Here is a 20867-nt window from a genome sequence, read left to right on the forward strand (position 1 = left end):
AAAAGCACAAACCAAGGCCCCGGCCGCGCCGCACAGCCCCCAATAAAGGGACGAACCGCAGCCCGTCTGAGTGCCGACAGCGCGGCCACACCGCGGCGCCCCGGGCTGCGCACGGCGCGGGCGGCGGGGACAACGGGGTGTCTGGGGGGGGCGGGGACAGCAAGGGGACAAGGGGACAAGGGGGTGTCTTGAGGGGGCGGGGACAGCAAGGGGACAAGGGGACATGGGGGTGTCTTGGGGGTGCGGGGACAGCAAGGGGACACCGGGACAACGGGGTGTCTTGGGGGGGCGGGGACAGCAAGGGGACATGGGGCTGTCATGGGGGTGTCTTGGGGGGGCGGGGACAGCAAGGGGACAGCGGGGACAAGGGGGTGTCTTGGGGGTGCGGGGACAGCAAGGGGACAAAGGGGTGTCTTGGGGGTGCGGGGACAGCAAGGGGACAGCGGGGGCAAGGGGGTGTCTTGGGGGTGCGGGGACCGCAAGGGGACAAGGGGGTGTCTTGGGGGTGCGGGGACAGCAAGGGGACAGCGGGGTGTCATGGGGGTGTCTTGGGGGTGCGGGGACAGCAAGGGGACACCGGGGACAAAGGGGTGTCTTGGGGGTGCGGGGACAGCAAGGGGACAAGGGGACGTCATGGGGGTGTCTTGGGGGTGCGGGGACAGCAAGGGCACAGCGGGGACAAGGGGGTGTCTTGGGGGTGCGGGGACAGCAAGGGGACAAGGGGACGTCATGGGGGTGCGGGGACAGCAAGGGGACATAGGGGTGTCATGGGGGTGTGAGGACAGCAAGGGGACACCGGGGACATGGGGGTGTCATGGGGGTGTCATGGGGGTGTGGGGACGGCATGGAGAGCTCGCTCGCTCACGGGAGCACCGGGGACGTGGGCACATCACGGGCAGAAGGGGATGTCCTGGGGGTGCGGAGCCGTCATGGGGACACCAGGGACAAGGGGATGTCCTGGGGACAAGGGGATGCCCTGGGGGTGTGGGGGCATCACGGGGGATGTGGGGACCCCAGAGATACCAGAGACATGGGGGACACGGAGGGGACACAGAGGGGACGGTGGGGGACAGGGAGGGGATGGGGCAGAGTCGGGCAGGACCCTCCATGGATCACCCACAGTGACCCACAGGGACTTGGGACCACCCATGGGACCGATGGATCGCCTGGGACCCCTCAGTCTTATGGCTCTGCTGCCCCACACCAGCCCCACCCCAGTCTCATATCCAGCCCCACATCTGCCCATATATAGCCCCATACCTGCCCCATAACCAGCCCTGCTCCTGCCCTATATCTCTCCCTATCTGCCCTGTATCTGCCCCACTCCCACCCCACATCTCTACACATTTGCCCTGTATTTGCCTCACATCTGCTCCACTCCAGCCCCATATCCAGCCCCATATCCAGCCCCATATCCAGCCCCTACAGCAGCCCCATGTCTTGTCCCTGCGCCCCGCATCTGCCCACATCCAGCCCTACGGCACCCCACACCATTCCCCCGCCCACCCCCTCCTCGTCCCCCCTCATGGGGTGCCCCCCCAGCACGAGCAGGACCCCCTCAGGGTCGTCCACCCCCGGAATAGCTTCCTGGCCCTGACCCCCCCCGACCCCAAACTATTTTTAACGCTGCCCACGGAACGGAGCTGGGAGGGGGGGGGTGTGAAACGCCCCAGCCCCCTCCCCCCCACCAGTGTGTGGGGCTGGGTGTGTGGGGCTGGCTCCTGGGTGGCTCTGGGGCCGAATATGTGGGGCTGGATCTGTGGGGCTGGGTTCTATGAGTTGGATGTGTGGGGCTGAGTTCCTCTGGTGGGGCTGGGCCCCACGGTTCCTATCCCATGGCCAGCCCCACATCCACCCCATATGCAGCCCTACACCCAGCCCTAGATCACCCCACACCCAGCCCAACACCTGCCCCACACCAGCCCACATCCAGTCCCACATCCAGTCCCACACCAGCCCCACATGCAGCCCTTGATCACCTCACATTCAGCCAAATACCAGCCCCACATCACCCCACATCCAGCCCCACCACCACCCCAAACCCAGCCCCACATCCAGCCCAACACCTGCCCCCCCCATATCTAGCCCTACACTCACCCCCTATCCTGCCCCACATCTGTCCCACCCCATATCCAACCCCACACCCAACCCTAGATTGCCCCATATCCAGCCCCACACCTGCCCCACATCTTCCCTCCCTGTGCCCCCCCAGAGGTGCCCCTCAAGTCCCCAAACACACACACATACCCCCCCCCCCCCCCCGGGATGCTGACGTGTGGTGGCCACATCCCCTTGGCCTTGGCCTTGGCCACGTCCAAATGGGGTCCCACCAACCGTGGGGCAGGCAGACAGCAGCCATGGGAGCGTGGGGCCGGTTGTGGGGCAGAGCTGAGGGGCTCAGGGGGGTGCTGTGTCCACCCCACCCCACCAGAAGGTCCCTCAGTGGGGGGGTGAAGCCCTACGAGGCCATTCCAAGGGATGGAGCCAACCGGTGGCTCAACCTCTACCGGCTCTGGAGGGACGGAGGCTTCCAGCACTTCCATCACCACATGGAGAAGACCTTCCAGAAGCTGGGACCCATCTACAGGTTGGGGTTAGGGTGGGGGGCACATCGGGAGGGGGTGGGAGTGTTGGGGGGTAGGATCCCCTTGGTTGTGTGGTCCCCGTGGAGGAGGTCCCACCTCCGGAGGTTCCAGCACCCTCACGGCGGCAGGACCCCTCAGTTTGGTGGTCCCCATCCCACCTTCACGCCCTGCACGGCGGCAGGACCCCTTGGCTGGGTGGTCCCCGTGGTGCCCATGCCAGCTCAGGAGGTTCCAGCACCCCTCCAGGGCGGCTGAACCTCTCTGCTGGGCGTCCCCGTCCCACGCTCGCGCCCCGCAGGGCGGCAGACCCCTCGGCTGGGCCGCCCCGGCGCCAGCCCCGCGGGGTGGAAGCGGCTCGGCACGCGGTCGAGCCCGTCCCGCCCTGGTGGGGCCGGGGTGGCAGAGGCCGCGGGCGGGGCGGGCGGCGGCTGACCGCTGGTTGCCCGGGCAGGGACCGGGTGGGCTCCTACGAGTGCGTGAACGTCCTGCTGCCGCGCGACGCGGCCCAGCTCTTCAGGGCGGAGGGCACCTTCCCGCGCCGCATGGGCATCGAGGCCTGGAGCACGCACCGGCAGCTCAGGAACCACCAGAAGGGCCTCTTCCTGCTGTGAGTCGCCACCGGGGCCCCCCGGGCTGGGGGCACCCTGGGCACCACCTGGGGCACCGGGGAGAGGTTGGCTGGGGGATGCCGCAGAGGAGACGGTTGGGGGGCATCACAGACAGGATCTGGGGCACCACGGGGGAGATGGTTGGGGGGCATCACGGACAGGATCTGGGGCACCACGGGGGCGATGGTTGGGGGGCATCAGGGACAGGATCTGGGGCACCATGGGGGAGATGGTTGGGGGGCACCAGGGACAGGATCTGGGGCACCATGGAGGAGATGGTTGGGGGGCACCAGGGACAGGATCTGGGGCACCATGGGGGAGATGGTTGGGGGGCACCAGGGACAGGATCTGGGGCACCACGGGGGAGATGGTTGGGGGGCACCAGGGACAGGATCTGGGGCACCACGGGGGAGATGGTTGGGGGGCACCAGGGACAGGATCTGGGGCACCACGGGGGAGATGGTTGGGGGGCACCAGGGACAGGATCTGGGGCACCATGGGGGAGATGGTTGGGGGGCACCAGGGACAGGATCTGGGGCACCACGGGGGAGATGGTTGGGGGGCACCAGGGACAGGATCTGGGGCACCATGGGGGAGATGGTTGGGGGGCACCAGGGACAGGATCTGGGGCACCACGGGGGAGATGGTTGGGGGGCACCAGGGACAGGATTGAGGAACAGCTTGGGTGGGGTCTGGGGTGGTTGAGGGCCACTCTGGGCACGATGTGTGGGCACCATGGAGGAGAGGGTTTGGGGGCACCATGGGGGAGGTGTGGGAGCACTGTGGGGGACATGGTCTCTGCGAGCATTCTGTGGTCAGTGTCTGGCCGCTCTGTGGTCAGTGTGGCCGCGCTATGGGCACTCTGTGGTCACTGTGTGCTCACTGCACGCTCGCGGCGGCGGTCGCTGTGTGTCACGGCGGTGACTGCGCGGTGACCCCCGGTGGCCCCGGTGGCAGGAACGGTCCCGCCTGGCGCAGTGACCGCCTGGCGCTGAACCCGGCGCTGCTGAGCCCGGCCGCCGGCCGCCACTTCGCCTGGCTGCTGGACGTGGTGGCGCAGGACTTCGTCAGGGGGCTGCGGCGCCGCCTGGAGCGCAGCCCCGGCGGGGCCCTCACCCTCGACCTGCACCCCCTCATCTTCCGCTTCACGCTGGAAGGTGACACCTGGGGACACCGCTGTGGGGCGCCGCTGGTGGGGACCTGGGCTCCGGGGGCACCAGCCCGACCCCAATCCAGCACTGGGGAGGGGGAAAATGGGACCGAGGGTGGGAAAGGAGGTGACCCGGGGGACCCTCACCCGGGACCCTCCACCCAGCACCTCAGGGGACACTGGGGGTGACGCGGGGACATTCAGGACCTCAGGGGACAGGATGGGGACACTCAGGATCTCAAAGCACTTTGGGGGTGACCTGGGGACCCCATGGGACAAGGAGGGGTGGCACGGAGACCATCACCCAAGACACCCAACCCGGAACCTCAGGGGGCACTGGGGGTGACACTGGGGACACTTAGGACCTTGGATGACATTGGGAAGGACAGGGGGACCCTCACCCGGGGCTCCCAGAGGACACCGGGGAGGGGACGCTGCGGACAGCCAGGACACCAGGGTGGGGGGATGACAATGGGACCTCCACCCAGGACCTCAAGGGACAAGGAGGGAGGACACTGGGAGCCTCAAGACTCCAGCTTGGGGGTGGGGGACACAAAATGGGACCCCCCACGACGCATTTGGGGGGGGACACACAGCGGGACTGCCCCTCAGGACCCATTATAGGGGGAGTGGGGGCACACAAGGGACCCCAGGACGCGCTTGCCGGGGGGAGGTCAAGAAGATTATTTGGGGGGGTGGAGGGGCGGTGAAGTTGGAACGATTTAGGGGAGGGGGGTGGTACTAATTGTCCCCCCCTTGACCCCTCTAGCCAGCACCTACGCCCTGTATGGGGAGCGCCTGGGCTTACTGGGGGGGGGTCTCACGGCGGGGGGGGCCGAGAAGTTCCTGGCAGCGCTGGAAACGATGCTGAGCACGACCCTGCCCCTGCTTTTTGTACCCCCCTCCCTTCTCCGGCGCATCAACCCCCCCCTCTGGAGGGACCACCTGGCGGCCTGGGACGTCATCTTCCAGCACGGTAATTCTTGGGGCGGGAGGGGGGCAGGCAAACATCAGCGGGGACCCCCCCTCAAATTAAGAGCTACGACCCCCACACCCCTCCCCCAGGGTATAGCCAAGCTGTGGGAAACACAGGCATCCCCCCCCTCCCCCCCCTTAAATACAACATGGGACCCCCCACCCATAAATATATTATGGGACCCCCTACCCCAAACAAAAGGTTTCTACTCTTAGGACACCCCCCACCCAAAGACCCCTCCCCCAACACCCTTCCCTTGAGATCCCCCCCCCCAAAGACCCCCTCCTTGGGACCCCCCCCCAATGACCCCCGCCTTGGGCCCCCCACTTCCACCCCTCAGAGTGGACATTGGGGGTGGGGGGATCAATTCTGGGGACCCCCACCTCACTTTCTACCACCCTCCCCTTCCCACTCCCAATCATATGGGGGGGGGGCAACCCCAAAGTTTACTGGGGGAGGGTCTTGGTGTTATTCCCCCCCCCCCCCCTAATTTTACACCCCTCCTCTTTTTTTTTGCCCCCCCCCCCCCCTCAGCTGACAACAGCATCCAGAGGATCTGCCGGGAGCTGGCACAGAAGGGGGGGGAAGGGTTAGAACTGGGGGGGGGGCAACCCCAAGATCCCCTCCCTAATAAATGTTGGGGTCGTCATGGGGGGGCGATTTGGGGGGGCGGGAAAGCGGGGGGGTTGCTGGGGGAGCTGCTGCTGCAGGGGCAGCTGCCCCTGGGCTCGGTCAAAGCCAACGTCACGGAATTCACCGCGGGGGGGGTGGACACGGTGAGTGAGTCGGGGGGCAAAGTGGAGGGGAGCTGGGGGGTGAAAACGGGGGGGGGGATAGGGGGAGAAGGGGAAAAAAGGGAGGGTAAAGGGAGGGTCCCCTCGGGGGTTCGGGAGGGGGAACGAGGCGGGGGTGGGGCTTTGGGGGGGTCACTGGGGGGATGAAAAAGGGCGAGGGGGAAGTGGGGGGCCCCTGAGAGGATAAAAATGGGGAGCTGAAGTGGGGAGGAGCAGGGGGGAGGGGTAAAAATGGGGGGAGAAGGAGGGTCCTGTTGGGTTGCGGGAGGGGGATGGTGGGGAGGAAAAATGGGGTGGGTGGGGGTCCCAGCATCAGGGGGCAGTAAAAATGGGGGGGGGGGGGCGTGGGAGGAGTGAAAAATGGGGGGACAAAAATAGGGGGGCGAAAGGGGTCAGAAGAGAGGGTCCCCTTGGGGCATGGGGGGGCGGTTTGAGTTGGGATTTTGGGGGGGTGGGGCGTCACTCCAGGGGTTCCTGGGGGGGTCCCTAATTGTGCGCCCCCCCAGACGGCGGTGCCGCTGCTTTTCACGCTGCTGGAGCTGGGGCGGAACCCGGGGGTGCAGCGCGAGCTGCGCGAGGAGCTGCTGGGGGGGCCCCAGAAAGAGGGGGTGCCGGGACCCCCCCCCAAGCCCCGGCCCCTCCCGGAGCTGCTGGGGGAGCTGCCGCTGCTGAGAGCTGCCATCAAAGAGACCCTGCGGTGGGGGCACTGGGGGGCACTGGGAGCGGGGGGCTGGGCGGGACTGGGAGGCGGTGGGAGGGGTTGGGGAGGCACTGGGTGGGACTGGGAGGGACTGGAAGGCAGGGGTGGGGGTCTGGGCAGGACTGGGAGGCATTGGGAGGGGTTGGGGAGGGACTGGGAGGGACTGGGAGGGACTGGAAGGCAGGGGTGGGGGTCTGGGCAGGACTGGGAGGCATTGGGAGGGGTTGGGGAGGCACTGGGTGGGACTGGGAGGCGTCGGGAGGGGTTGAGGGGGCACTGGGAGGCACTGGGGAGGACTGGGAGGCTGGGCAGGACTGGGTTGGGCACTGGGAGGGAGTGGGGTGACTGGGAGCGGAGAGCGGAGGGATTAGAGGGACTGGGAGGAGCTGGGGATACTGGGAGCACTGGGAGGGGGGACTGGGAGGATTAGGGGTGTAACTGGCAGGCAGTAAGGGGAACGTGGGAGCGCCGGGAGGGCGGACTGGGGGCGTTTGGGAGGAGGACTGGGAGGCTCTGGTGTTACTGGGGGCACTGGGATGGGAGACTGGGAGCCTTTGAGAGGGGAACTGGGAGGTGCTGGGGATACTGGGAGCACCGGGAGGGGAGTGTGTAAGGATTAGGAGGGGCTGGGAGGATTAGGGGTGTGTCTGGGAAGCAGTAAGGGGAACTAGGAGCACTGGGGGTGGGGAGTGGGAGCACTGGGATGGGGGACTGGGAGGCACTGGGGTTACTGGGAGCACTGGGGGTGGGGAGTGGAAGGGTCTGGGGAGGACTGGGGGGTTTGGGGGGTGGTGGGAGGGTGGTACCTGGGAAGCACTAAAGGGAGCTGGGGGCGTTTGTGAGGGGAGCTGGGAGGCGCCGGTGCTGCTGGGAGCACTGGGAGGGCGCTGGGAGCACTGGGAGGACGCTGGGAGGACACTGGGAGGACACTGGGACGCCCCCAGGCTGTACCCGGTGGGCATCACCGTCCAGCGCTACCCGGCCACCGACGTGGTGCTGCACAACTACCACGTGCCAGCAGGGGTGAGCACTGGGAGCACTGGGGTGCGGACTGGGGGGGGATGGGGAGGAGTGGGGGCACTGGGAGGCGCTGGGGTCTGGGGATGGAGAAGACTGGGAGGGACTGGAGATAACTGGGAGCGCTGGGGGGGGCTGGGAAACAGCAGGGTCTGGGGGTGCTGGGGGATGCAGGACTGGGGAGGCAACTGGTGGCTACTAAGTGGCTTCTGATGGCAACTGGGGGCTTCTGGGGAGTACTGGGGGCTGCTGGTAGCTTTTGGTGGCTTCTGGTGGCTACTGGTGGCTACTGGGGACTTCTGATGGCAACTAGTGGTTACTGGTAGCCTTTGGTGGCTTCTGGTGGCAACTGATGACCACTGGTCATTGTTCCCCCCCCAGACCCTGTGCCAGGTGGCTCTTTATGCCCTGGGCCGCAGCCCTGAGGTCTTCTCCAACCCCCAGCACTACGACCCCAAGCGCTGGCTTCTGAAGGAGGCCAGCAGCAGCTTCAGGGCCGTGGCCTTCGGCTTCGGCGCCCGGCAGTGCATCGGCCGGCGCCTGGCTGAGGTGGAGATGATGCTCTTCCTGGGGCACGTGAGTGAGGGGACCACCAGCATCACCACCACCACCAGCATCACCACCACCACCAGCATCAGCAGCACCACAGCCCAAAAATGGGAAAGGGAGGACCTGGGAGCGGCTGTGGCCGGGCCGGGTTCAAACACCGTCACGGTGACATCCAGAGGCTGGGGATGACCCAACCCTGGCTTGACCCAACCCTGGCTTGACCCAACCCTGGCTTGACCCAGTGATCTGTTGGCTTGACCCATCTTTCATTCAAGCCACCACTGCTTCAACCCAACCTTGGCTTGACCCAATCTTGGCTTGACCAAATGATGTGTTGGCTTGCCCCAACCTTGCTTAGACCCCACCTTGGCTTCACACACCACCTTGGCTCGACCCAACCTTGGTTTCACCCAGCATCACCTTGACACAAAGTCTTGGCTAGACCAACCTGGGCTTGACCCAATGTCTTGGGTTGACTCAACATCACCTTCAGCCAACCTTGGCTTGACCCAATGTCTTGGTTTGATCCAACCTTGGCTTGACCCAGTGTCTTGGTTTGAGCCAACCTTGGCTTGACCCAATGTCTTGGTTTGATCCAACCTTGGCTTGACCCAGTGTCTTGGTTTGAGCCAACCTTGGCTTGACCCAATGTCTTGGTTTGATCCAACCTTGGCTTGACCCAATGTCTTGGTTTCACCCAACCTTGGCTTCACCCAGCAGCATCTTGGCTTCATTCAACTTCTTGTCTTGACCCAACCTTTTGTTTCACCCAATATTGGCTTCACCCACTGTCTTGCCCCAACCTTGGCTTGACCCCATGATGTGTTGGCTTGAGCCAACCTTGGCCTGACTCAGCTTTGGCCTGACCCAATGTCTTGGTTCCCCCCAGGTCTTGCGCAACTTCACGGTGGAGGCCGTGTCCACCGAGGACATTCCCACTGTCTTCCGCTTCATCCTGATGCCAGAGAAGCCTCCTCTGCTTACCTTGCGTGCCCTTGACTGACCAGAAGGTCCCCAACGTGTGTCCTCACCCCACTGCCACCCCACTCCGAGGTCCCCTTCATGCAGGGGACGTGGTGATGAGGCAAGGCCTCATTGTCCTCATGGCCCCGAAGGTTGGTGGGTGGTGGCATGCAAATGAGCTGTCCCAGGGGTTGATGGGACTCCAGATCCTCAATAAAGTCTTCTCATAGGTGCAGTGGTGGATGGCACTGGGGTGGGGACAGGGGACAACTAGCCATGGTGGGATGGGACAGCCCAAAAATGGGGGGAGGGGGCTGGACAAAGACCCCACCCATCCCTGGGGTGGAGAGCCCGGGGGTGATGGTGGTGATGGTGACACTGATGGTGCTGCTGATGCCAGCATCTGTGGGAAGGTGGTGGCACCCAACCCAGCTGGCACCCATGGCAGAGTGGTGGGACCCCTGGAACAGGGGTGGTGGGACCTCAACACCAGGACCCATGGCAGGTTGTTGCACCCCCATCCTGACACCCACAGCAGTGCATCCCAGTCCTGTGCATCCCTCCCGGTATCCTTCCAGTCCTGGGTGCTCCCCAGCTCCAGCAGCCTGCTGCCACCGGGGCTGGGCACACCCCCTCCCCACATCCGCTGTTTACCTCCCTATAGCACCCCATACCCACCCCCATGCCTCCCATACCCTCCCTGTACCGCTTATACCTCCCCAGTATCTTGTCTCTACCCCCATACACCCCTATTTTCCGTCCATACCCCCTTTATACCGCCCTGTACTCCCCCATAACCCCTCTATACCTCTCTTTATCTCCCCTCTGCTCCCTATATCATCCCTATACTGTGTCCTCCTATACCCTTTCTATACCCCTAGATCTTCTCTTTAACCCCTTTACTCCTCATATCCCCTCTATCCCCGCCTCTATCCCTCCCATCCCCCCCTCTATCCCCCCTCTACCCCACCCTATCCTCTCTGTCCCCTCTCTGATGCTCTGTCCCCCCCGCGTCCCTTCTCCACCGGCAAAGCGCCTGCACGCTGGCCACGCCCCCTGTCACCCAGCCCGGTCCCGCCCCCCATCCCCATTGGCCGCCTGCTCTCCCCGTTCTCCCTCACCCCATTGGTCTCTTGCCACGCCCATCAGCAGCCGGCAGAAAGGCTGCCTCGGGGGCGCCGTAGAGGCTGCCGGGGGCTGTAGTCACCGCATCCTATTGGTCAGCTGGGGCGGCGGCGGAGGGGGTGGGGCCGTTGCCAAGGTTACAAAGGGGCCGGCGGGGCGCGCGGGGGGCGACTCTACGGCGGCCGGGAAGGGCCGAGGCCCAGCAATGGGCGAACGCGGAGCTGCTGCTGCTGCGGCAGCGGCGGCGGGAACTGCGCCGGTGGGGACGAGGAAGCGGCGGGGAGCGGGGGGAACGCGGCAGAGCCCCGGGGCTGGCCAGGGAGACAGCGGAGAGGAGCCCGATGGGGACTTCAGGTAACGGCACCGGGAGGGCAGAATGTGAAGCGGTGACCCCCCGCCGCCCCGCGCCTCCCCGCATCCCGGGGGTCTTGGGGTCCTGGCTCCCCCTTGTCCCTCGGGTCCCGGTGACCTCCGCTTGGCCCCGGTAGCCCTGGGCTCCCGGCGACGCACCGGGCGGGCTGTCCCCGCCGTGTCCCCCTCTCGGTGCTCCCGGGTTCCTGGTTCCCGGTGCCCCGCGCCTCCCGCTGCTCCTCGCCTCCTGTTCCCGGTACACCCAAGGCTCCTGGTCCTCGGTGGTCCGGGGCTCCCGAAGTGCTCCCTTGTCCCTGGTGGTCCCGGTGACCTGCCGTCCTGAGGGCCTCGGGGCCCCCCCCCCCCCCCAACCCGTTATCCGCGGTGGTCCTGTTGCCCGCCTGTCCCTGGGGTCCCGGTGAGCCGCCCTTGTCTCCGCTACTCCTGGGCTCCCCTTGACGCCCCCGCCCCGTGCTCCCGCTGGCCCCCTCACCCCGGGCAGCCCTGGGCTTCTGGATCCCGGTAGTCCTGGTGCTTCTCCCTTCCCCCGTTCCCGGTGGTCCCGGTGCCCTCCCTCCCTGTAATCCTGGGCTTCTCCATCCCGGTGTCCTGCTGCTCCCCCTGTTCCCGGTGGTCCTGGGCTCCCCGCTACTCCCGCCCCGTCGCCACTTCCCGGTGCTCCGCCAAGTCCTGGGATCATCCGGAGCTACCGATGACCCCCCCCGGTGTCCCCTCGGTGACCCCCCGGAGTCCCGGTGCCCTCCCCCCTCCCGTTATTGTTCCCCCTCCCTCCGCTCCCCCCCCGCCCCCGTGTCCCCGGGACCTTCGTCCCCGTTCCCGTCCCCCCCCGCCCCGTCCCGGACCCGCCGCTCCCGGTTCCTCTTGCGACACCGGGCGGGGCCCTTGCTGGGGCAGGGTGCGGGGGGAGGGGGGACGAAACAGGTCCCCAGGTGTCCCTTCCCCCCCTTCTAATTCGCGGCCTCCGGGTCCCCTCTGTCCCTGGGGAGGTCTCTGGGTCCCCCCCGCCCTCATTCAGGGTCCCGGGGTCTCCCCTACTATCATTTGCGGTCCCTCAGGGGGTCCTTAGGTCTCTTCTGTCCCCGGGGGGGTCCCTGGTTGCCTCTGCAGCGCTAATTCGCGGTCCCTGGGGGTGTCCGCGGGCAGGGGAGGGCTGGCCCTTGGTGCCCCCTGCCCTGATCTGGACTCTCCGGGGGGGGGTCCCGGTTCCTCCTTTCCCCTGGGGGTCCTGGCTGTCCCCCCCCCCCCCCCTTCACTGAGAGCTCCCCACGAGCCCTCTACCCCCACAGGTAGTGTGGGGGGGTCAAGATCAATCCCTGCCCCCCCCCGCCCCTCTTTATCTTATCTTGGGGGGGGGGAACTCTGGACCTTGACCCCCCCAGCCCTGCCAACACCTTGCCTGCACCTTGCCCCCCCCGCCCGTACCTTGTCCCCCCTCCTCCAGCATCCCTCTTGTCCTCTCCCCGTGGGGATGTCCCCAGATATTTGGGGGGGGTGTCCCCCACCTCACCAGACCCCCCTTGCCCCCTTTGTGTCCCCAGCTATCTGGGGGGGGCTCTGTCCCCCCTTTTTGCCCTCCCCTCGTGTCTGTACCCCCCCCCATTCCCAGTTTCCTTCCAGTTTGTGTCCCCAGCATGGAGTCCTGGGTTGACTGGAGGGGGGCAGGGCTCTGGTTCTGGGTGACCCCCCCCCAAAACGTGTCCCCCCCTCCCCCTCAGGTGCCACAAGGTGCAGGAGTCGCTGCTCAGCTCCTCCAGTGGCTACAGCAACTACCGGGGGGTCCTCAACTGGTGCGTGGTGATGCTGGTGAGTCTGGGGGCACTGGCAGGGGGCACAGGGACCCCCAGGAGGTCACAGACACCCCTGAGCTGGGGACAGACCCCATCAGGGTGGGGACAGGGACCCCCAGCAGGTCACAGACACCTCTAGCCTGGGACAACCTCACCAGGGTGGGGACAGGGAGTTTCAGGACACCACAGGGCCCCCCGCGGGTGGGGACAGGGACCCTCAGCACACCACAGACCCACCTCACCCCCAGGCTGGGGTCAGGGACATCTGGTATGGTGACAGGGACCCTCAGCACACCACAGACCCATGCAGGGTGGGGACAGAGCCCCTCCTCAAGAAGCCACAGAACCCCCAGTATGAGGACAAGGACCCTCAGGTTGGGGACAGGGACCCCCCCACCAGGGCACCACAGACCCCCCCTCAGGATGGGGAGAAGAACACAGCTTGGGGCCAGGGACCCTCAGGATGGGGCCAGAGAGCTGTGGGTGGGTGACAGAGGCCCCAGGGAGGTGCCAGCCCCCGAGAAGGGTGCTGGTGTCCCCTCCCAGCCCCTGAGGTGGCCACTTCTGGCCCGTGGCCTCCCCATGAGTCACCAGATGCCACCACCCTTGTGCAGCCTCCAGGCGCTGAGGTGACGCAAGAATTGTCCCCTGGCCTTGTCCCCAGCCCCTGGGGGGGGTGGGAGGGACACTGAGGAGGTGGCAGCTGGTGGCCCCCTCCCCAAACAATGTCCCTTGTCCCCCTGGCAGATCCTGAGCAACGCCAGGCTCTTCCTGGAGAACCTCATCAAGTGAGTGGGGGGCACACAGTGTCCCCATGTGGCACAGGAAGGGGGCTGGGGGAGGACTTTGGGGCTGCCACTGTCCCTGTTCGGGGGCTTTGGGGGGGGGACACTGGGGGTGGCATTGTCCCCCATATGGGGTTCCTAAGGGTGGCACTGCCCCTGTTCTGGGGAAGACATTGGGGGTGTCACTGTCCCTGTTGCAAGGGGAGACATTGGGGGTGTGACTGTCACCAATATGGGTCGGGGGGGGCACACTGGGGGTGTCACTGTCACTAAGTTGGGTCTGGGGGGGCACACTGGGGGTGTCACTGTCACTAAGTTGGGTCTGGGGGGGCACACTGGGGGTGTCACTGTCACTAAGTTGGGTCTGGGGGGGCACACTGGGGGTGTCACTGTCACTAAGTTGGGTCTGGGGGGGGCACACTGGGGGTGTCACTGTCACTAAACTGGGTCTGGGGGGGCACACTGGGGGTGTCACTGTCACTAAGTTGGGTCTGGGGGGGCACACTGGGGGTGTCACTGTCACTAAGTTGGGTCTGGGGGGGCACACTGGGGGTGTCACTGTCACTAAACTGGGTCTGGGGGGGCACACTGGGGGTGTCACTGTCACTAAGTTGGGTCTGGGGGGCACACTGGGGGTGTCCTTGTCCCCAGCATGGGGGTCCTGAGGTGTCCTGATGCCCTCCCTCCCTCCCTGCCCCCCAGGTACGGGATCTTGGTGGACCCCATCCAGGTCATCTCCCTGTTCCTCAAGGACCCCTACAGTTGGCCCTCCCTTTGCTTGCTCCTTGGTGAGTGACCCACATGGGTGTCCCCCCACCCCCCCTTGAACTTCTGGGGTGATTTGGGAGGGGGGGGCACCCCAAACCCCCCTCCCCTCCCCCTTTTAACCCCTTCTTCCCCCCCCTTCCCTTTTCCCTCCTCTTCCTCACCCCAGTGGCCAACGTCTTCGTCGCGGTGGCCCTGGCCTTGGAGAGACGCTTGGCAGAGGTGAGACCACCCCTCCAGTCTGAGCCTCCAGGGGGGGGCTGGTTGGCACCCCCTCCCCTCAATATTATTGGGTGCTCCTCCACCCCCCCCTTTAATTGCATCTCCCCCTCCCCAGGGCTCCCTTTCAGAGGGGCTGGGGGCTGCCCTTCACAGCCTCAACCTCTTGGCCATCCTCTGCTTCCCCGCCGGCAGCGTCCTCATCGTCACCTCCATCACCCCCAGTGAGTTGGGGACACCTAAAGTGTGTGTGTGTGGGGGGGGGAGGTCACAGCACCTCAAAATGTGAGGGGGGGCCTCCCAGTTTAACCTCTGCCCACCTCCCACCCTCACCTTCTCGCTGTGTGTCCCCCACAAGTCGGAGCTGTCTTCGCCCTGGCTATCTACACCATCATCTTCCTCAAGCTCTTCTCCTTCAGGGATGTCAACAAATGGTGCAGGGAAAGGAGGGGGGCACAGAAAGCTCCCCCAGAAACAGGTAGGAATTTTGAGGGGGGGGTCCTCTAGGGTTTATTTTGGGGTTGGGGGGAGGAGTGGTGTCTCATTTTCACCTTCCTCTCCCAGCAGGAGCTAAGAAAGCCAACGGGGCTGTGGGGCTGAAGGTGGTCACCTACCCAGCAAACCTCACCTACAGCAGTGAGTGACCCCCCCCCCAGCAGGGGGATTTGGGGGGGGGGGGGGGAGGGTCTCCTGAGTGAGGGAGCTGTGTCACCCCCTCTCCCCTTTTCTTTCCCCTCCTTCCAGACCTTTACTACTTCCTCTTTGCCCCAACCCTCTGCTATGAGCTGAACTTCCCTCGCTCCCCACGCGTCCGCAAGAGGTTCCTGCTCAGGAGGCTCCTGGAGATGGTCAGCCAGGGCTTAAACTGGGGAGGGGGGGTCTGGGGGGGGGGCGGGAGGGGGTTTTGGGGGGGGGTGGGGGGGGTCGATGTGATGGTGGTGAAGAGGGAGTTTGGAGGGGTTAAGGCTAGGGGGGGTGTGGGGGGGGGGGGGTCTATGTGATGGTGGTGGTGGTGAAGAGGGAGTCTGGGGATGGGGGCAGGGGATGGTGCTTCAAATGAGGGGGGGGCTGCTGGTATTGTAAGGGAGGGCCCTTACAATAGAGGAGGGGGTGCTAAAACTGGGGGGCCCTGGGGGAGTGAGGGGGATTTTGGGGGGGGTGAGGGTGGGGTGAGTTGGGAGTTTGGGGATGGGGAAGGTGGTGGGATTTGGGGGGGGGGGGGGGTTGTGGTCCTTAAAATGAGGGGGGGAGCTCCCTAAAGTGAGGGGGGGGTCATTATTCCCCTCCCCTGACACCTCCCATTTCCCTCCAGCTCTTCCTGATGCAGCTGCTGGTGGGGCTGATCCAGCAGGTACTGGCAGGGGGCACTGGGGGGTACTGGGAGGGGGGTACTGGAAGTACTGGGACTGGGGGTGGGGGTGGAGGTGTCCCAAATTTGGGAGGGGTCTCCCCAGCCTGGGGGGGGCTTCAGCTGCTCTTTGTGTTGCAGTGGATGGTGCCCACGATCCAGAATTCCATGAAGCCCTTCCGGGTGAGCCTGGGGTGTGGAGGGTCCCTGGGACCTGGCGGGGGGCAGTGGTCCCAAGGATTTAGGGATCCATAGGGATCTGAGGGGGCAGGGGGGGGTGTTTGATGTTTAGGGATCCATAGGATTTGGAGGGGTCTCTGGCTTTTGGAGGGACCCATAGGGATTTGGGGGGGGGGTCTCTGGGGTTTGAGGATCCATAGGGATTTGGGGGGGGGGGTCTCTGGCTTTTTGGAGGGACCCATAGGGGTTTGGAGGGACCCATAGGGATTTGGGGGGGGGTCTCTGGGGTTTGAGGATCCATAGGGATTTGGCAGAGGGAGTCCCAGGGGTTTAAGGATCCATGGGGATTTGTGGGGGGGTCTCTGGCTTTTGGAGGGACCCATAGGGATTTGCGGGGGGGGTCTCTGGGGTTTGAGGATCCATAGGGATTTGGGGGGGGGGTCTCTGGCTTTTTGGAGGGACCCATAGGGGTTTGGAGGGACCCATAGGGATTTGGGGGGGGGTCTCTGGGGTTTGAGGATCCATAGGGATTTGGCAGAGGGAGTCCCAGGGGTTTAAGGATCCATGGGGATTTGTGGGGGGGTCTCTGGCTTTTGGAGGGACCCATAGGGATTTGCGGGGGGGATCTCTGGCTTTTGGAGGGACCCATAGGGATTTGGGGGGGGGTCTCTGGGGTTTGAGGATCCATAGGGATTTGCTGGGGGGGTCTCTGGCTTTTGGAGGGACCCATAGGGGTTTGGAGGGACCCATAGGGATTTGTGGGGGGGTCTCTGGGGTTTGAGGATCCATAGGGATTCTGGGGGGGTGTGTCCCAGCTGACCCTGCCTCCCCCTTCCCCAGGACATGGATTATTCCCGGATCATAGAGCGGCTCCTGAAGCTGGCAGTGAGTCCCTGCCCCTTCTTTGCCTGGCCCCCGGTGGTCCCCTGCCCCCTTTGGGCTGGTGACTCCCAGCCCACCGTGGCCCTCCCAGCCTCCATGTCCCCCTCCTGCTGTCCCCAGGTCCCCAACCACCTCATCTGGCTCATCTTCTTCTACTGGTTCTTCCACTCCTGCCTCAACGTGGTGGCTGAGGTGATGCAGTTTGGGGACAGGGAGTTCTACAGGGACTGGTGGTGAGTGGCCCTGGTGGCCTCCTGTCCCTTCTGCTGGGACCCCAAGGTCACACCGCAGGGTGGGGGCGGGTGAAGGATGGAGCTCAGAGGATTGTGGTCCGTGGGGAGGAAGGAGGTAGCTGGGAGGCCTGGAGCCTGTGGTGGTCCTCGAGGGTCGCTTCTAGGTCAGTTCAGGTCCTGGCTCTCGAGAGGGTTCTTGGAGCTCTGTGGGGTGGACGCAGGGAGGTCCCCAGCAGCCTCTGAAGTTGGTTGGGTGGTTGGCTGGAAGCTGCAGCTCCATCTTGTGATGTTCTGGTGGGGAAATCTGGGCTTCAAAGCTGCTCCTGAGCAGATTGGGTTCAGGTTGTGGCCCTCAAAGGTCTGTCCCATGCCCTGTGCTGGCGGCCAGGACCTCCTTGAGCAGCCCCCAGGAGACACTTCCGCCCTGGGTGTCTGCTGGAGCAGGGATGGGGTTGGATAAGCTCTCCAGAAGGTCCCTTGCAGGCTGGTGGAATCTGGGACATCTTGGGGGGGCTTCCCTGGTACTGTGGAGATGCAGGAAGCACCCCCAGGACCCTCTCCCCATCCTCTGCCCCTCAGGAACTCGGAGTCCGTCACCTACTTCTGGCAGAACTGGAACATCCCTGTCCATAAGTGGTGCCTCAGGTGGGTTGTGGGGGTGACCAGAGGGACAATGTGTGGTGTCCCCTCACCACCACCACAGGTCCTCATTGGGGTGGGGGTCTTCTCCTCAGGCACTTCTACAAACCCCTGCTGAAGTGGGGGGTCAGCAAGTGGCTGGCCCAGACGGCCGTGTTCCTCCTCTCCGCCTTCTTCCATGAGGTCAGTGCCTTCCAGTTTCACCCTGCCCCCAGTCCCACTTTGACCCCTCCCCGTCTGACCCCCCCAGTTGCATTTGAGCCCTGCAGTCCCTTCCTGACCTCCCAAGTTCCCACTTTGACCCCCCCCCCAGTCTGACCCCTGCCCAGTTGCATTTGAGCCCTGCAGTCCCTTCCTGACCTCCCAAGTTCCTACTTTGACCCCCCCCCAGTCTGACCCCTGCCCAGTTGCATTTGAGCCCTGCAGTCCCTCCCTGACCTCCCAAGTTCCTACTTTGACCCCCCCCCAGTCTGACCCCTGCCCAGTTGCATTTGAGCCCTGCAGTCCCTTCCTGACCTCCCAAGTTCCCACTTTGACCCCCCCCGTCTGACCCCTGCCCAGTTGCATTTGAGCCCTGCAGTCCCTCCCTGACCTCCCAAGTTCCCACTTTGACCCCCCCCAATTTCACAAACCCTGCCCCAGTCTGACCCCCTCAGACCCTTCCTGACCCCTCCCAGTTTGGCAGCCCCCCATCCCTTCCTGCCTCACCTAGTCCCGGGCTGGAACCCCCATCCCAGTCTGAGCCCCCCCTGACTCTGTGTCCCCCCAGTACCTGGTGAGTGTCCCCCTGAAGATGTTCCGGCTCTGGGCCTTCATGGGGATGGCAGCACAGGTACTGGGAGCGCTGGGATGGGCTGGGACAGCGACTGGGAGAGGGCTGGGGGGCTTGGTGTGCGCGGGGGGTGGGCTGGCTGTGGTGTGCCAGGGGGGTGGGCTGGCTGTGGGGTGCCCGTGGGGGTGGGCTGGTTGTGGGGTGCCTCTGTCGGTGGCTTGGCTGTGGTGTGCCCGTGGGGGTGGGCTGGCCATGGTGTGCCAGGGGGGTGGGCTGGCTGTGGGGTGCCCGTGGGGGTGGGCTGGTTGTGGGGTGCCTCTGTCGGTGGCTTGGCTGTGGTGTGCCCGTGGGGGTGGGCTGGCCATGGTGTGCCAGGGGGGTGGGCTGGCTGTGGGGTGCCCGTGGGGGTGGGCTGGCTGTGGTGTGCCTCTGTCGGTGGTTTGGCTGTGGGGTGCCCATGTTGGTGGGCTGGCTGTGGGGTGCCCGTGGGGGTGGGCTGGCCATGGTGTGCCAGGGGAGTGGGCTGGCTGTGGGGTGCCCCTGTCGGTGGTTTGGCTGTGGGGTGCCCATGTTGGTGGGCTGGCTGTGGGGTGCCCGTGGGGGTGGGCTGGCTGTGGGGTGCCCGTGTCAGTGGCTTGGCTGTGGGGTGCCCGGGGGGTGGGCTGGCCATGGTGTGCCAGGGGAGTGGGCTGGCTGTGGGGTGCCCCTGTCGGTGGTTTGGCTGTGGGGTGCCCATGTTGGTGGGCTGGCTGTGGGGTGCCCGTGGGGGTGGGCTGGCTGTGGGGTGCCCGTGTCAGTGGCTTGGCTGTGGGGTGCCCGGGGGGTGGGCTGGCCATGGTGTGCCAGGGGAGTGGGCTGGCTGTGGGGTGCCCATGTTGGTGGGCTGGCTGTGGGGTGCCTGGGGGGTGGGCTGGCTGTGGTGTGCCCGTGTCAGTGGCTTGGCTGCGGTGTGCCTCTGTCGGTGGTTTGGCTTTGGTGTGCCCGTGTCGGTGGCTTGGCTGTGGGGTGCCCGGGGGGTGGGCTGGCTTTGCTGTGCCTGTGTGTCTGGCTGTGGTGCCTCCACCTGCCCCGTGCCCCTGCAGGTGCCCCTGGCCTGGTTGGTGTCGCGGTTCCTGCGGGGCAACTACGGCAACGCGGCGGTGTGGATCTCGCTGATCATCGGCCAGCCCATCGCCGTCCTCATGTACGTCCACGACTACTACGTCCTCAACTATGAGGGCACCCAATGAGGGTGGCCCCGGGGTGGCCCCCGCCGCCCCCTCCCCCGCCGCCGGTGACCTCCGGGCGGCCCGGGCGCCGCCGCCGCCCCCTCCCCCTGCCGCCGGTGACCTCCGGGCGGCCCGGGCACCGCCGCCGCCCCCTCCCCCTGCCGCCGGTGACCTCCGGGCGGCCCGGGCACCGCCGCCGCCCCCTCCCCTGCCGCCGGTGACCTCCGGGCGGCCCGGGCGCCGCCGCCGCCGCCCCCTCCCCTGCCGCCGGTGACCTCCGGGCGGCCCGGGCGCCGCCGCCGCCCCCTCCCCCTGCCGCCGGTGACCTCCGGGCGGCCCGGGCACCGCCGCCGCCCCCTCCCCTGCCGCCGGTGACCTCCGGGCGCCGCCGCCGCCCCCTCCCCTGCCGCCGGTGACCTCCGGGCGGCCCGGGCGCCGCCGCTGCCCCCTCCCCTGCCGCCGGTGACCTCCGGGCGGCTCGGGCGCCGCCGCCGCCCCCTCCCCCCGCCGGGAAGCGAATGTTGGATCAATGCAATATCCCCTGCCCCCCGCCCCCCCCAGGAGGTGCCGGTGGGACTCCACCTGGACGTGGCCTCCACCAAGCCCCTGGGGGCAGGGGGGACGCCGGGAGGTGCCCTCCGAGGTCTCTGGCTGTCCCCCAAGCTTTAAGTGGCCTCCTCGGCCTTCAGGCACTTTAAGGGGGCGGCCTGGGCCCTGTCACCTTGCGCAGTGGTGGGAGGCTCCCGGCCCTGCCCTGGAGCTTCGGCTCCGTCCCCCGCCCGTGGTCCCCCCCCAGCCGTCCAGCATCCTGCCCAAGGTGCCCGTGGTGGTTCTCATGGTACCTGTGGTCCTGTCCAAGTTGCCCATGGTGGTTCCCATCATGCCCATGGTCCTGCTGCAGCTGTCCACCCTGGGTGCCCTTTGGTTCCCCCTGGTCCTTCCTGCACTGCCCCTGGCGGTGCCCGGGGTGGTTCCTGCGCTGCCCCTGGTGGTGCCCGGGGTGGCTCCTGCACTGCCCCCGGCGGTGCCCAGGGTGGTTCCTGCGCTGCCCCTGGCGGTGCCCAGGGTGGTTCCTGCGCTGCCCCCGGCGGTGCCCGGGGTGGCTCCTGCACTGCCCCCGGCGATGCCCGGGGTGGCTCCTGCGCTGCCCCTGGTGGTGCCCGGGGTGGTTCCTGCGCTGCCCCTGGCGGTGCCCGGGGTGGTTCCTGCA

General features: G+C 66.2%; 2 protein-coding genes across 3 annotated transcripts; both read left to right on the forward strand.

Annotated features, from left to right (window-relative positions):
* Positions 1-844: 844 nt before the first annotated feature.
* LOC128897812 (cytochrome P450 11B, mitochondrial-like) lies at positions 845-9561 on the forward strand. Its single transcript, XM_054167537.1, has 10 exons — positions 845-1062; positions 2432-2587; positions 3037-3192; positions 4151-4350; positions 5113-5319; positions 5998-6095; positions 6620-6810; positions 7758-7836; positions 8212-8406; positions 9269-9561. The coding sequence occupies exons 1-10, from the start codon at positions 845-847 to the stop codon at positions 9380-9382; spliced, it is 1614 nt and encodes a 537-aa protein (XP_054023512.1). The 3' UTR covers positions 9383-9561.
* A 1087-nt stretch (positions 9562-10648) lies between these two features.
* On the forward strand, positions 10649-19694 carry DGAT1 (diacylglycerol O-acyltransferase 1). 2 transcript variants are annotated; one of them, XM_054167490.1, is made up of 17 exons: positions 10649-10821; positions 12555-12642; positions 13374-13414; positions 14114-14199; positions 14346-14398; positions 14514-14619; positions 14754-14873; positions 14960-15031; positions 15140-15243; positions 15708-15746; positions 15885-15926; positions 16764-16808; positions 16926-17038; positions 17618-17683; positions 17773-17860; positions 18447-18509; positions 19532-19694. In XM_054167490.1, the coding sequence occupies exons 1-17, from the start codon at positions 10673-10675 to the stop codon at positions 19676-19678; spliced, it is 1422 nt and encodes a 473-aa protein (XP_054023465.1). In that variant the 5' UTR covers positions 10649-10672; the 3' UTR covers positions 19679-19694. The 2 variants fall into 2 exon arrangements, with proteins under 2 accessions (XP_054023465.1, XP_054023466.1); XM_054167491.1 differs by having other exon boundaries at positions 14963-15031.
* The last annotated feature ends 1173 nt before the right edge of the window (positions 19695-20867 follow it).

This window comes from Dryobates pubescens, chromosome 14 (assembly GCF_014839835.1).
Source record: "Dryobates pubescens isolate bDryPub1 chromosome 14, bDryPub1.pri, whole genome shotgun sequence".
Taxonomy (NCBI): domain Eukaryota; kingdom Metazoa; phylum Chordata; class Aves; order Piciformes; family Picidae; genus Dryobates; species Dryobates pubescens.